This window comes from Choloepus didactylus, chromosome 8 (assembly GCF_015220235.1).
Source record: "Choloepus didactylus isolate mChoDid1 chromosome 8, mChoDid1.pri, whole genome shotgun sequence".
In the NCBI taxonomy this organism is placed as follows: Eukaryota; Metazoa; Chordata; class Mammalia; order Pilosa; family Megalonychidae; genus Choloepus; species Choloepus didactylus.
Window position 1 is genome coordinate 6,107,593 of NC_051314.1, and position 12,493 is coordinate 6,120,085.

General features: G+C 34.3%; 1 protein-coding gene across 2 annotated transcripts in view; it reads left to right on the forward strand.

Moving 5' to 3' along the window:
* Nucleotides 1–12,493, forward strand: part of SMC1B (structural maintenance of chromosomes 1B) — a 134,888-nt gene that overhangs the window by 61,263 nt on the left and 61,132 nt on the right. For both annotated transcript variants that reach the window (XM_037846362.1, XM_037846363.1), the window contains exons 10-11: nucleotides 5,815–6,000; nucleotides 7,649–7,828. In XM_037846362.1, coding sequence (XP_037702290.1) covers nucleotides 5,815–6,000; nucleotides 7,649–7,828 — 366 coding nt within the window. The remainder of the gene's footprint in view (nucleotides 1–5,814; nucleotides 6,001–7,648; nucleotides 7,829–12,493) is intronic.

Here is a 12,493-nt window from a genome sequence, read left to right on the forward strand (position 1 = left end):
ATCTAACAAAATGACAAAAATTGTTTCAACAACCAAACCAGGAATGAGGCTCAAGCTATTGTAATAAACTAAACTTCAAAAGATGATAGTGGTCCAGGATTTCAAAAAAAAAAGCTTGCTCCTAACTCTACTCTGCAGAAGCCAAACTGACAAATGGATAAATTATTTCCTGAGAATTCTCACCGAGCATCCCTTAACCTCATAAGAAACAAACTCATATGTAATTAAATTCCTTTTCCTTTTCTAAATGGAGGGTATTGGATGAAACAACTGATGAATTCTAATAACAGCACCAGAGTGCATGAAGCAAAAACTGACAGAAATAGAAAGGAGAAATAGATAATTAAACAATAATAGTTGGAAACTTGAAGGCCCTACTTTTAATAATGGATAGAACAAATAGAATATCAGCAAGGAAAGTATGTTCTCCAACCACAATGGAATGAAATTAGAAATCAATAAAAGGGAAGAAGTAGGGAAACTCATGAATGAAATTAAACAACACAGTCCTAAATAACCCCTGGGTCAAAGAAGAAATCAAAAGGGAAACCAGAAAATACTCTGAGATGAATTAAAATCAAAGGTAAAACATACCAAAACTTAAGGGATGCAGCTAAATTAGTGCTCTGAGAGAAATCTACAGCTATAAAATGCCTAGGTTAAGAAATAAGGATGATCTCAAATCAATTACTTAACCTTCCACCTTAAGACACTAGAAAAAGAAGAGCAAACTAAACCTAAAGCAAGCAGAAGGAATGAAATAACATTGATTAGAGCATAAATTAATGGAATATAGATTAGGAAAACAATAGAGAAACCAAAAGCTGATTCTTTGGAAATACCAACAAAATTGATAAATATTTAGCTGGTATAACCAGGAGAAAAAAAGAAGAGAAAATTACTAGAATCAGAAATGAAACAGAGGGCATTACTACTGACTTTACAGAAATAAAAAGGATTACAAAAGATTATGAACAATTGTGTGCCAACGAATTAGATAACTTAAGTAAAATAGACAAATCCCTAAAATGATGGGAAAAAAAAAAATACCAAGACTGACTCAACAAGAAATAAACAATCTCAATAAAACTATTACAGCAGATTTAATCAGTAATCAAAATCCTACCCACAAAAAAAAGCCCAGATCCCACTTGGTTTCACCTCTGAATTCTATTAGACATTGAAAGAATTAATGCCATTTCTTCACAAACTCTTCCAAAAAAGTAGAAGAGTAGAGAATACTTCCCAGCCGATTTTATGAGGCCTGTATTACCCTGATGATAAAACCAGAGACATCACAAGAAAAGAAAACTACAGATCAATCCAATATCTCTTAAGAATATGGATCCAAAAATCCTCAACAAAATGCTGCAAACCAAATCCAACAACATTTAAAAAAAATTATACACTATGACCAGGGAAGCAATTTTTTCAGCATCTGAAAACCAATGAATATAATACATCATATCAATAGAATAAAAAATAAAAATCACATGATTATCTCAATAGGTACAGAAAAAGCATTGTCAATAGCCAATACTCTTTCCTGATAAAAGTCGTCTGTGAAAAACCCATAGCTAATGTCATACATGTTGGTGAAAGACTGGATGCTTTCTCCATAAGATCAAGAACAAGATAAAGATGTCTGTTCTTGCCACATTTATTCAACATTGTGTTGGAGGTTCTAGCCAGGACAGTTAGACAGGGAAAAGAAATAAAAGGCATCTAAATTGGAAAGGAAATAGTAAAACTATATTTGCAGATGACATGGTTTCATATATAGAAAACCCTAGGAAATCCATTAATAAAATATTAGAACCTAAAAACGAGTTTCGTATACAAAAATCAGTCTTATTTCTATACTCTTGGAATGAACATCCGAAAATGAAATTAAGAAAACATTTCCATTCACAATAGCATCAAAACAATAAAATACTTAGGAATGAATTTAACAAAAGCACAAAACTTATACTCTGAAAACTAAAACATTGTTGAACGAAATTAAAGCAGATCTCAATAAATGGAAAAACATCCCATGTTCATGGATCAGAAGACTTAACATTGTTAAGATGCCAGTATTCCCCAAACTGATCTGTACGTTCAACACAGTCCCTATCAGACTCCCAGCTGAATTCTTTGTACAAGTTTACAAGCTGATTCTAAAATTCATATGGAATTGCAAGGGACCCAGAATAGCTAAAACAATACTGAAAAAGAACAATGTAGGAGAACTCATACCCAATTTCAAAACTTACTCCAAAACACTGCTAATCAAGATGGTAGTACACACACAGAATAGATCCACAGAATGGAATTGAGATTCCAGAAATCAAATGACCAAATGATTTTTGACACAGATGCTGAGGCCATTCAGTGGGGAAAGAATACTCTTTTCAGCAAATGGTTGTCACCAGGTTAACTCCTGCAAAACTTTTACCTCATGTCATATACAAAGATTAACTCAAAATAGATCAAGGCCTAGGTGTAAGCGAAAATTGTAAAACTAGAAAAAGACATGGGGTGAATCTTGATGGCCTTGGATTTGGCAAGGATTCCTGGATATAACACCAAAAGCACAAGCAACAACAACAAAAAGATAAATCGGACTTCACCAAAATTAAAACTTTTGTGTTTCAAAGGACACCATCAAGAAAGTGAAAAGACAACCCACAGAATGGGAAAAAAATTGCAAATCATGTGTCTGCTAAGGGACTTGTATTTAGAATATATATAAAAAATCAATAACCCAATTTTTTTTTAAAATGGGCAAAAGATCTTGTGATGGTAAAGTTCATGTGTCAACTTGGCTAGGTTATTGTGTCCAGTTCTTAGGTCAAGCAAGCACTAGCCTGATTGTTAATGATTGTGAGGATATTTTGTGGATTTAAACAGAGGACATTACTACTGACCTTACAGAAATAAAAAGGATTACAAAAGAATATTATGAACAATTGTGTGCCAACAAATTAGATAACTTAAATAAAATAGACAAATCCCTAAAATGACAAAAAAAAAAAAAAATACCAAGACTGACTCAACAAGAAATAAACAATCTCAATAAAACTATTACAGCAGATTTAATCAGTAATCAAAATAAGTTGATTGTATCTGTGCCTGATTACATCTACAGTCAACCAAGGAGATTGCCTTCAGCAATGAGAGAAGTCTCTTCTGATCAGTTGAAGGCCTTAAAGGGAGAACTGATGATTTCGGTAGTCAAACTGATGATTTCAGTAGTATGGTATGTGCCTGTACTTGAAGCAGCCAGCTTCTCCTTGGGAATTCATTGAAAGCCTTCATCAGAGTTCCCAGTTTAAAACCTGACCCACAGAATTCTGACTTGTCTTTCCCCACAGTTGCATTAGCCAATTCCTATAGCAAATCTCTTAATATTTACATATAATATGTTGTTGGTTCTTTCCCTTGAGAACCCTGACTAATATGGATCTGAAATGAAATTTCTCCAAAGATACACGAATGGCTAATAAGCCTACAAAAAGATGCTCAGCATCCTTAATCATCAAGGAAATGCAAATCAAAACCACAGAGATACCACTGCACACCCACTAGATGGCTAGAATCAAAAAGTCAGTATGGGTTGGTGAGATTGTGTAGAAACTGGAACCCTTGTAAACTTCTGGTGGGAATGTAAAATGGTATAGCCACTTTGAACAACAGTCTGGCAGTTCCTCAAAGGATTAAACAGAAGTGCCATATGACCCAGGTATTCTACCCCTAGGTGTATACCCAAGAGAAAGGAAAACATATGTCCACACAGAATGTAGCAATATTATTCATAATAACAAAATATGGAAACAACCCAAATGTCCATCAGTGGGCAAATTGATGACTAGAATATGATATATCCGTACAATAGAATATTATTCATCCATAAAAAGGAATGAAGTAATGATAAATTCTTCAACATGGATGACCCTTGAAAACATTTTAAGTGAAAGAAGCAAGTCATAAAAGACCACACAGTGTGTTTTTATTCTTAAGAAAGTCCAGAAGAGAGAAATATGTAGTGACAGAAAGCTGATTAGTGGTTGCTTTGGGCTGAGGGAGAGAACGGGAGAGATATAAGGTGATAAAGGTGTTTCTTCTTGAGGTGATGAAAATATTCTAAAGCTATTCGAAGTGATGTTTGCACATATCTGAATATACTAAGAACCATCAAATTGTACACTTTAAATGGGTGAACTGTATGGTATGTGAAATATGTCTCAATAATGCTGTTTAAAAAAAACTAGTGAATCAGGGAAAGCGAACCTCAAATGCTCTCAGATGGAAGCAAGGTCTCTAGGGCTCCTCATTAAAGTGAGGCCATTTTGAAGCCTTCTTCCCCAAACAGGATTTGTCCTCCCCCAAGGTAGAGGAACCTTTGTGCATGGTATTAATTAAAAACTCAGAACAGAGAGAACTCATGTATTTAAACAAAGAGTAAGTACAGCCTTAACTGGGCTCTCTCACCCCGACACTCCAAGTCTGAGGTTATGGAAAGTTGGATAGGACATGAGATATTTAGTCCATCAACTATTGCTCAGAGGAGATAACCATCTCGTTTTTGGAGGAAGGGAATCAAGAAGTTATCCATCCTAGCAAATAAAAGGTCTAAACAGAGCTGACCACATTAAACATAATAAGCAGGGTGAAAAGAATCAGGGTAGCAGCTATGGTTACACATAAGAGGAAGAAGAAATAAAATATTTTAAAACATTTAAAAGTTGAACCCATTCTGAAAGAAGGTTACAGAACAGAATCTCCCATGATTGTTTTGTGCTATGGAAAATATAATAAGAACCTGAAAACAGTAAAAATGGAAAGGGAAATTGTAGAGCTAAGAAAAAAATCAAGAACAAAATATTATTACTGAACTAATAAATATGTTAGAAATAACAGGTAATGGGTTGCACAGCTGAAAATCAAATTGACCCAGAAGAAAGGCTTGAGATAATCACAGGTTAAATGGAGAAAAAAAATGACAAAACAGATGAAAACAGTTTTTGCAAAGATAATAAATATGAATGACAGCAATCATCTATCATAAGGAAATTGACATCCCTGAAGTAGAACCAAACAAATGAAAGAAAGCATCCAAAAATATCTAATTTAATCTTCAGGTGTTCTAGGGACCATTGATATAGGATGATTAACATTCAGATATTTTCTAAAGTTTTTAACTTTAGTCTAATTCTTGATTATTTTTCAGATCTTAGCTCAAGTAAAGCTTCTTTGTGGGAAACCTTCCCTGACTTTCTCCATCCTAACTGATCCCATTATATTCTCTTACAACACTCTGTACTTTCTGTCACAGTGTCTATTATTAAACTCTATATGCATGTGGATACTAATTATTTATGTCTTTCTTCCTTACTAGATTGAAAGCTCTTGAGATCAGAGATTATCTGTTCTGTTCCATAATGCTTACACAACATCTAGCTTAGTTCCTGCACATAGTAGGGGACTCATAGATTCTTGTTTAATGAATACATTCTTGGTGGATGAATAATATTTCATTACTGTAGCTTTATAAAATATTTTAATACTTTGGCATTTAGTAGTACTTAATATTTAGCAGTAACCAGTCCCTCATTACTCTTTTCTTAAATGAAGTATGGTATCATACTGTACACTTAGATGGTCATTTCATAAGGAAATGTCAATCTGTTTGAATGCAAAGTCTGTATTAAGTTTTGGTATGTATATTTTTTTTAAAATTAGTTTTGGTCTATACTACTTTTCAGAAAACAATGAATTCTATGTTCCTCATTAATTTATGTGTTTTTCTTTCCTTTTTTGAAACCTGCTAAGTTTGGAAGACTGCTTGACCTGTGTCATCCTATTCATAAGAAATACCAGCTGGCTGTTACTAAACTTTTTGGCCGCTACATGATTGCCATTGTTGTAACCTCTGAAAAAGTAGCAAGAAATTGTATTCGATTTCTGAAAGAGGAAAGAGCTGAACCAGAGACATTCCTTGCCCTAGATTACCTTGATGTAAGAAATTTTCAATGTTACAGTATTTAGTATTGTTAAAATCTTGTCCATTAAAAGTATGTTTTTATTGGCTAAAACTTATAGTAGTGTTTGAAAAATTGAAGCTTGGATGCCAGTCCTTCAAATGGTTGGTGTTAATTGCATTTACAGGCCAAGAATATTATCAATAGATGCTATCTTTCTAGACTTCATCTCATTTCTTCCTAATCTAGTTTGCTATACTTCTACCTTGGTGATTTTGAGACCATTGCTCCAGCAGTGCACCAGTCTGCCCACTAGCAGGCAATCTCTTTTGCTCTATAGCAAAGTCTAAGGAGATGGATAAAATGTCTTTGAGTGAAATGCCAACCCAGAGTCCTGGCTGTGAATACTTGGTCCAGTGTTTTCAGCTCTTAGTGGGACAGGCTAAATTTTGAGCCTTGAGGTATATATTGAGAGGTCTTAGAGTATCCAGAATCTAAATGACTGAGGCAGGAACTCTGTCACATTGTCATGACTAAGATCCTTCAGTGATTTTTTTTTCATTGCCTGCTAAAGAAAATATTCTGTTTGGTCCAGCAAGCAAGACTCTAAACTGTAGGCAGGATGCATGGTGGCTAAGACCACGTGCTCTGGAGTTGGACTGTCCTAAGTTTGGACCTCAACTCAACTTCTAATTAGCTTTCACTGATTCATTCTTAATTTTTCTGAGCTTTAGTTTCTTCATCTGTGAAGTGGAGGAATTAATACTTACCTTATTGGATTATTGCAAGGAATGGTTACCTGTAAAACACCTAGCACGATGCCTAGAGCATGTACTCAATAAATGCTAGCTGCTGTTACTGTTATGGTCTACACCTACCTGCCTTTTGTACTGCCTTGCTTTGCTTATCTGTAACTTTTGCCCACTAAAATATCTTAGCCTCATTCATCTGCCTCTTCAAATCTTGTTTTACTTGTTCCTCGCTTGAGAGTTTTTTTTCAAGGCACACTCATTTTTTAAAAATCTAATAAAGTGTGTCAGATACAAAGGGAATACTCCTCATCCTTCTTAATGCCCAATTCCTGTCCTTTAATGGTAACTACTTAAGATTGTTTCCATACAAACCACATTTATATACATCTATATTCCCAAGTACATGTTGGTTATATATAGGGTTTTTGTTTGTTTTGCTTTGTTTCACAAAAGTGAGATCATAATTGCTTTTTTCAATAATACATTGCAGACACTTTTTCATCTATATGTATACCCAACTTAAAAGTCATGTGCAAGAGGCTCTGAAGACTTTCCTGATCATTTAAGCCTAAAATGATTTTTTAAGTTCTGTAGTATTGTGTCACTCTTTGGATCCTTATCTAAATGGGTATTTCTCCCCTTAGATTTTATGATTTTGAGAACATGGAGCACTGTTGTGTCCCAGCTAGTTAATGCACAGAGTTTTGTTTTGTTTTTGGCTTTCTTTTTTTTTTTTTTTTTTTTAATATTATGCCTGAGCCAGTGGTAGGATATGGTTCACGGGGTTCTTGTCAAACTCTTACCATATATGAGGCATACTATTTACTAATCTTTTGCTGTTAGGCTTATTCATGTTTTGTGAGAAGGAATGTAATGAACATTTGGTTTTTATTTTAGTGTATCTAATATATTAAGTATTTTTAAACCTTTTAGATCAAGCCAATAAATGAAAGATTGAGGGAGATTAAAGGCTGTAAAATGGTGATTGATGTTATAAAGACTCAGTTTCCTCAGCTGAAGAAAGTGATACAGTTTGTGTGTGGAAATGGCCTAGTCTGTGAGACTGTGGAAGAAGCAAGGCATATTGCATTCAATGGACCTGAAAGACGGAAAGTAAGAAAGAGGCTTGGGTTGTACCTGCATATAAGTTAAAGCAGTATTTGTAAAAGTAACTTATATTTTATGCATGCACACAAATATTCATTTTTGCTTTCATGTGTTTTCTTATGTAAAGAAAAAGTGTTGTATAATATAAGAAGGTTATAGCATCAATAGTTTTTGTAATGTTTAGTTGTTTTTAAAAAATTACTTGTGTAACATTTCCCAATATCATAAATTATGTATTGGAAATTAGATTTATTGTACTAAATCATAAGGCAGTTAAATATTTATTTACTTGATATGGAATTAACATCTTTGCCAACTCTTGATCTTCCCTAAATACGAGGAATACTACATTATCCTAATTCCAGGAAAGATTTTAGGTGCTTATCTGATACTCTGGGTTAATTCTTCCATAACTTAATGGAGCTATTAACTGTCCATTTGTACATTCAAGGTCTTAACATATTGAAAGTTATGAAAAAAAAGCACAATTGGAACGAGATTACTTAATACTAATCTCTTAAGGGAATAATTTTGGTTTTAAAAGTGAATATTGTTATTTCTCAGTTGGATAGAGTTTGTACTTAGTTGAGCAGTGTTAAATTCTTCAAATTATCTGACATAGTTTTTTGTTTTTACTACATGTGTGATGAAGTATAACATAATGCTTAAGGGCATAAACTATGAAGTGAAACCAGTGATGTTACTTAGTAGTTAATTATGTGACTTTAGGCAAGTTTCTAAACCTCTAATTTTAGTTTTCTTATCTAAAATCTAAAGCTTTGGGGTCGTAAGGATTAAATTAAGTAATAATATGCAAAATGCTATTACAGTGCCTGGCAAATAGCTCTTAAAAAGTGGTAGTCACTTTATTTACTTGTCAAGTAACACATTTGATCTGAAGTATTCAGAATTGAAAATTAACACAAAATGAGCTATTCTTATGAGAAGTGGGGATTTTCAAGGTTACATTTATTGATTTGTCCAGCATGATTAACTTTTTGTACATTTTAGTACTGTCAGTAATCTTAATGAAAATGCAATTGATATCTGTTAGTAATACTTTCTATTTCTACATATTAAACTTAATTAGATGTAATTAAGTGAGCTACTAAGGTATCTTCCTTATTTTGCTACCTAATTGACTATAATAAAATCATTTTTGTATATTTATGATATATAATTTGTAAAATTGACTTTTGAAGATTTGTATTGTCAATTTGAAAAGTCATAATGAAGATAAGCCTGCATTTATTCCTTCCTTCATTCAACAAGTATTTATGATTTCTATCTTGTTCACAAATAGCATGCTTTACCTCTTAGGTTATGTGTTGTTCTTATCAGTATTTCAAAATTATAATCAGCTCTATGTTAGGCTATTTTCTAGCTACTTTTATCTTCTTGCTATGACTGTTCTTCCGTTTTCATTATTATTCCAGTTTTCTCTCTACTTTAGGATGAGTAAAGCATTTCAATAGTTACCACATTTTCACCAAAACCATCTTAAGTCTGCAATTCATATTTTTGGTTTTCCATAGACTTGATGTTTTAGAATATTCTTTGTTCAAACACTGCAAATGACATCGTTAAATGATATTTTGGTTAGATTATAAGCTAAAGTTTCAGTAATTCTGATAGCTTACATTTTGTCATCGAGATATCCGCGATAACTTAATTTTTTACTTTTTTTTGGTTGTGGTTCACTTTTTTATTTTTTTCAATTATTTATTTATTGTTATTGTGAACTTTAACATATATACATAACAATGATAACCTTCAAAGTACAATTTCAGTTAGAGAGCAAATTTCAAAGAAAGTCAGAGTCACAGTTCCACAACTTCAGCCATTTCCATTATTGTAAAATATAATATACATACAGAAAGGTGTCAGCTCTTGATGGCTCAACAAGCAGTAGCATAAGTAATTTTAAAAATTGTTATGGGTTGCATTTCCACAGTCTCAGTCCCTTCCCTATTATGCAATACAAAGTATATACAGAAAGGTGAAGACCTTCAAGGTGCAATTCAGTGAGCAGCTATAGAGCAAATCCCACAGGATGCTACAGGCAACAGTTCCACCATGTCATGTACCTCCTTCCAGCCCTTCCAACACCCCAGCATCCAAAAATATATATATAATTATATAAAGTATCAGCATTCATTATCTTGTTCGTTGCTACCCCTTCCTCTCACTTAATCTCTTTCTTCATCTTCAGGGGTGCCTAGGCAGTGAGCACCATAACTTGTTCATATTAAAGGAGGTGTTGAAAGTATGGGGAAGGGTGCTGCTGCATCTAATTGTTGATCTTAAAGAGGCTGTTGCCTCTGGGTTTTAGGAATTGTCTAGTATAGGAACACTCTGGTGGATTTAAGTTTCTGAAAGATAAAACTTAGTGAGTGAATCTTTTATAAAATCTCAGGTAGGGACCTAGGTATTTGAGAACTACTTTTGGTAAGGGTATGGCATACTGTGGCCATTTGGGATGTCTAGCTGGAGCTTGCATAAGAGAAATCTCCAGGATAGCCTCTCGACTCTATTTGGGATCTCTCAGCCACTGTGACTTCAGCTTGTTACCTTTCTTTTCCCCGCTTTTGGTCAAGTAGGCATTTTCAATCCCTCACTGCCAGGGCTGAGCTCACTCCTGGGTGTCATGTCCCACATCGCCAGGGAGATTCATTCCACTGGGGATCATGTCCCTCATAGGGGGGAGGTTAATTAATTTATTTGCCAACTTCGGCTTAGAGAGAGAAAGGCCACACCTGAGCACCAAAGAGGTTCCTTGGAGGTGCTATTAGGCATAATTATAGGAGGGCTCTGCCTCCCATTTACAACCCTGAATTTCACAAGAGCAAGCCTAAAGTTGAGGGCTTGGTTTATTAAGTAGTGGGTTCCTAACTTCACTTAATATATATATTCTATCCCAAGATAAATGGTCAGTTTCTTACATTATCTTCACTTAGTTGTACAATCATCATCACTTTCAATTTTAAACAATTATCATAACATAATACATCCCAGAACTCTTATCAGCTGCCAATTATTCATCCCCAGTATTAGTGTAGAGTTGGTAAGATATTCCTACTAAATATAGTCTTTAGTATGAAATGGGTAGTTTTTCCATACCACTTTGTTAACCCTCTGCACCAGGTCATACCATGTAAGTATATCATGCTAACACTAATTTAGGTTTGTGGTGCTACTCTGTGGGTTACATGCCTTTAAACAACCTATTACAAACATGTTCACCTTCAATACGTCACTGATACTTACAGTGCAATTAATAACTATAGTCACACCTGTCCATTCCCATACCATTAAGATCACCCTCATTATCATATCTATACATATTAGATTATCGTTCCCCCTTCACTAGCTTCTGTCTAAGTCCCCTATATTCTACATTGTAAGATACTTATTTTACTTTTCTCACAGAGTTTACATTATTGGTAGCATACATTATCTCTCCTTTTATATCTGATTTATTTCACTCAGCATTATGTCTTCAGGGTTCATCCATGTTGTCATATGTTTCACGACTTTGTTCCTTCTTACTGCTGCATAGTATTCCATTGTGTGTATATACCACATTTTGTTTATACACTCACCTCTTGAAGGACATTTGGATTGTTTCCATCTCTTGGCAAATGTGAACAATGCTGCTGTGAACATCGGTGTGCAATTATCTGTTTGTCACTGCTTTCAGATCTTTTGAGTGTATACCGAGAAGTGAAATTGCTGGATCATAGGGTAATTCAATATCTAGTTTTCTGAGGAACCACCAAACTGTCTTCTAGAGTGGCTATGCCATTATACAGTTCCACCAGCAATGAATAAGAGTTCCAATTTCTCCATATCCTCTCCAGCATTTGTAGTTTCCTCTTTGTTTAATGGCAGCCATTCTTATTGGTGTGAGATGGTATTTCATTGTGGTCTTGATTTGCATTTCCATAATAGCTAGTGAAGATGAACATTTTTTCATGTGCTTTTTAGCCATTTGTATTTCCTCTTCAGAGAAATGTCTTTTCATATCTTTTGCCCATTTTATAATTGGGCTGTTTGTACTGTTGTCGTTGAGTTGTAGGATTTCTTTATATATGCAACATATCAGTGTCTGGTTGCCTCTTCACCCTTTTGAGAAATTCCTTTGAGGTGCAGAAGCTTTTGGTTTTGAGGAGTTCCCATTTATCTGTTTTTTTTTCTTTCATTGCTTGTGCTTTGAGTATAAGGTCTAAGAAGCAACCTCCTAATACTAGGTCTTGAAGATGTTTCCCTACATTATCTTCTTGTAGTTTTATGGTACTATCTCATATTGAGGTCTTTGATCCACTTCGAATTAATTTTTGTATAGGGTGTGAGGTAGGGATCCTCTTTCATTCTTTTAGATATGGATATCCAGTTCTCCCAGCCCCATTTGTTGAAGAGACTGTTATGTCCCAGTTCACTGGATTTGGGGCCTTATCAAAACTCAGTCGACCGTAGATCTGGGGGTCTATTTCCAAATTCTCAATTCGATTCCATTGATCAAGATGTCTATCTTTGTGCCAATACCATGCTGTTTTACTACTGTGGCTTTGTAGTAAGTTTCAAAGTCAAGAAGTGTACGTCCTCCCTCTTCGTTTTTCTTTTTTAGAATGTTTTTAGCAATTTGAGTCATGTTTCCCTTCCAAATAAATT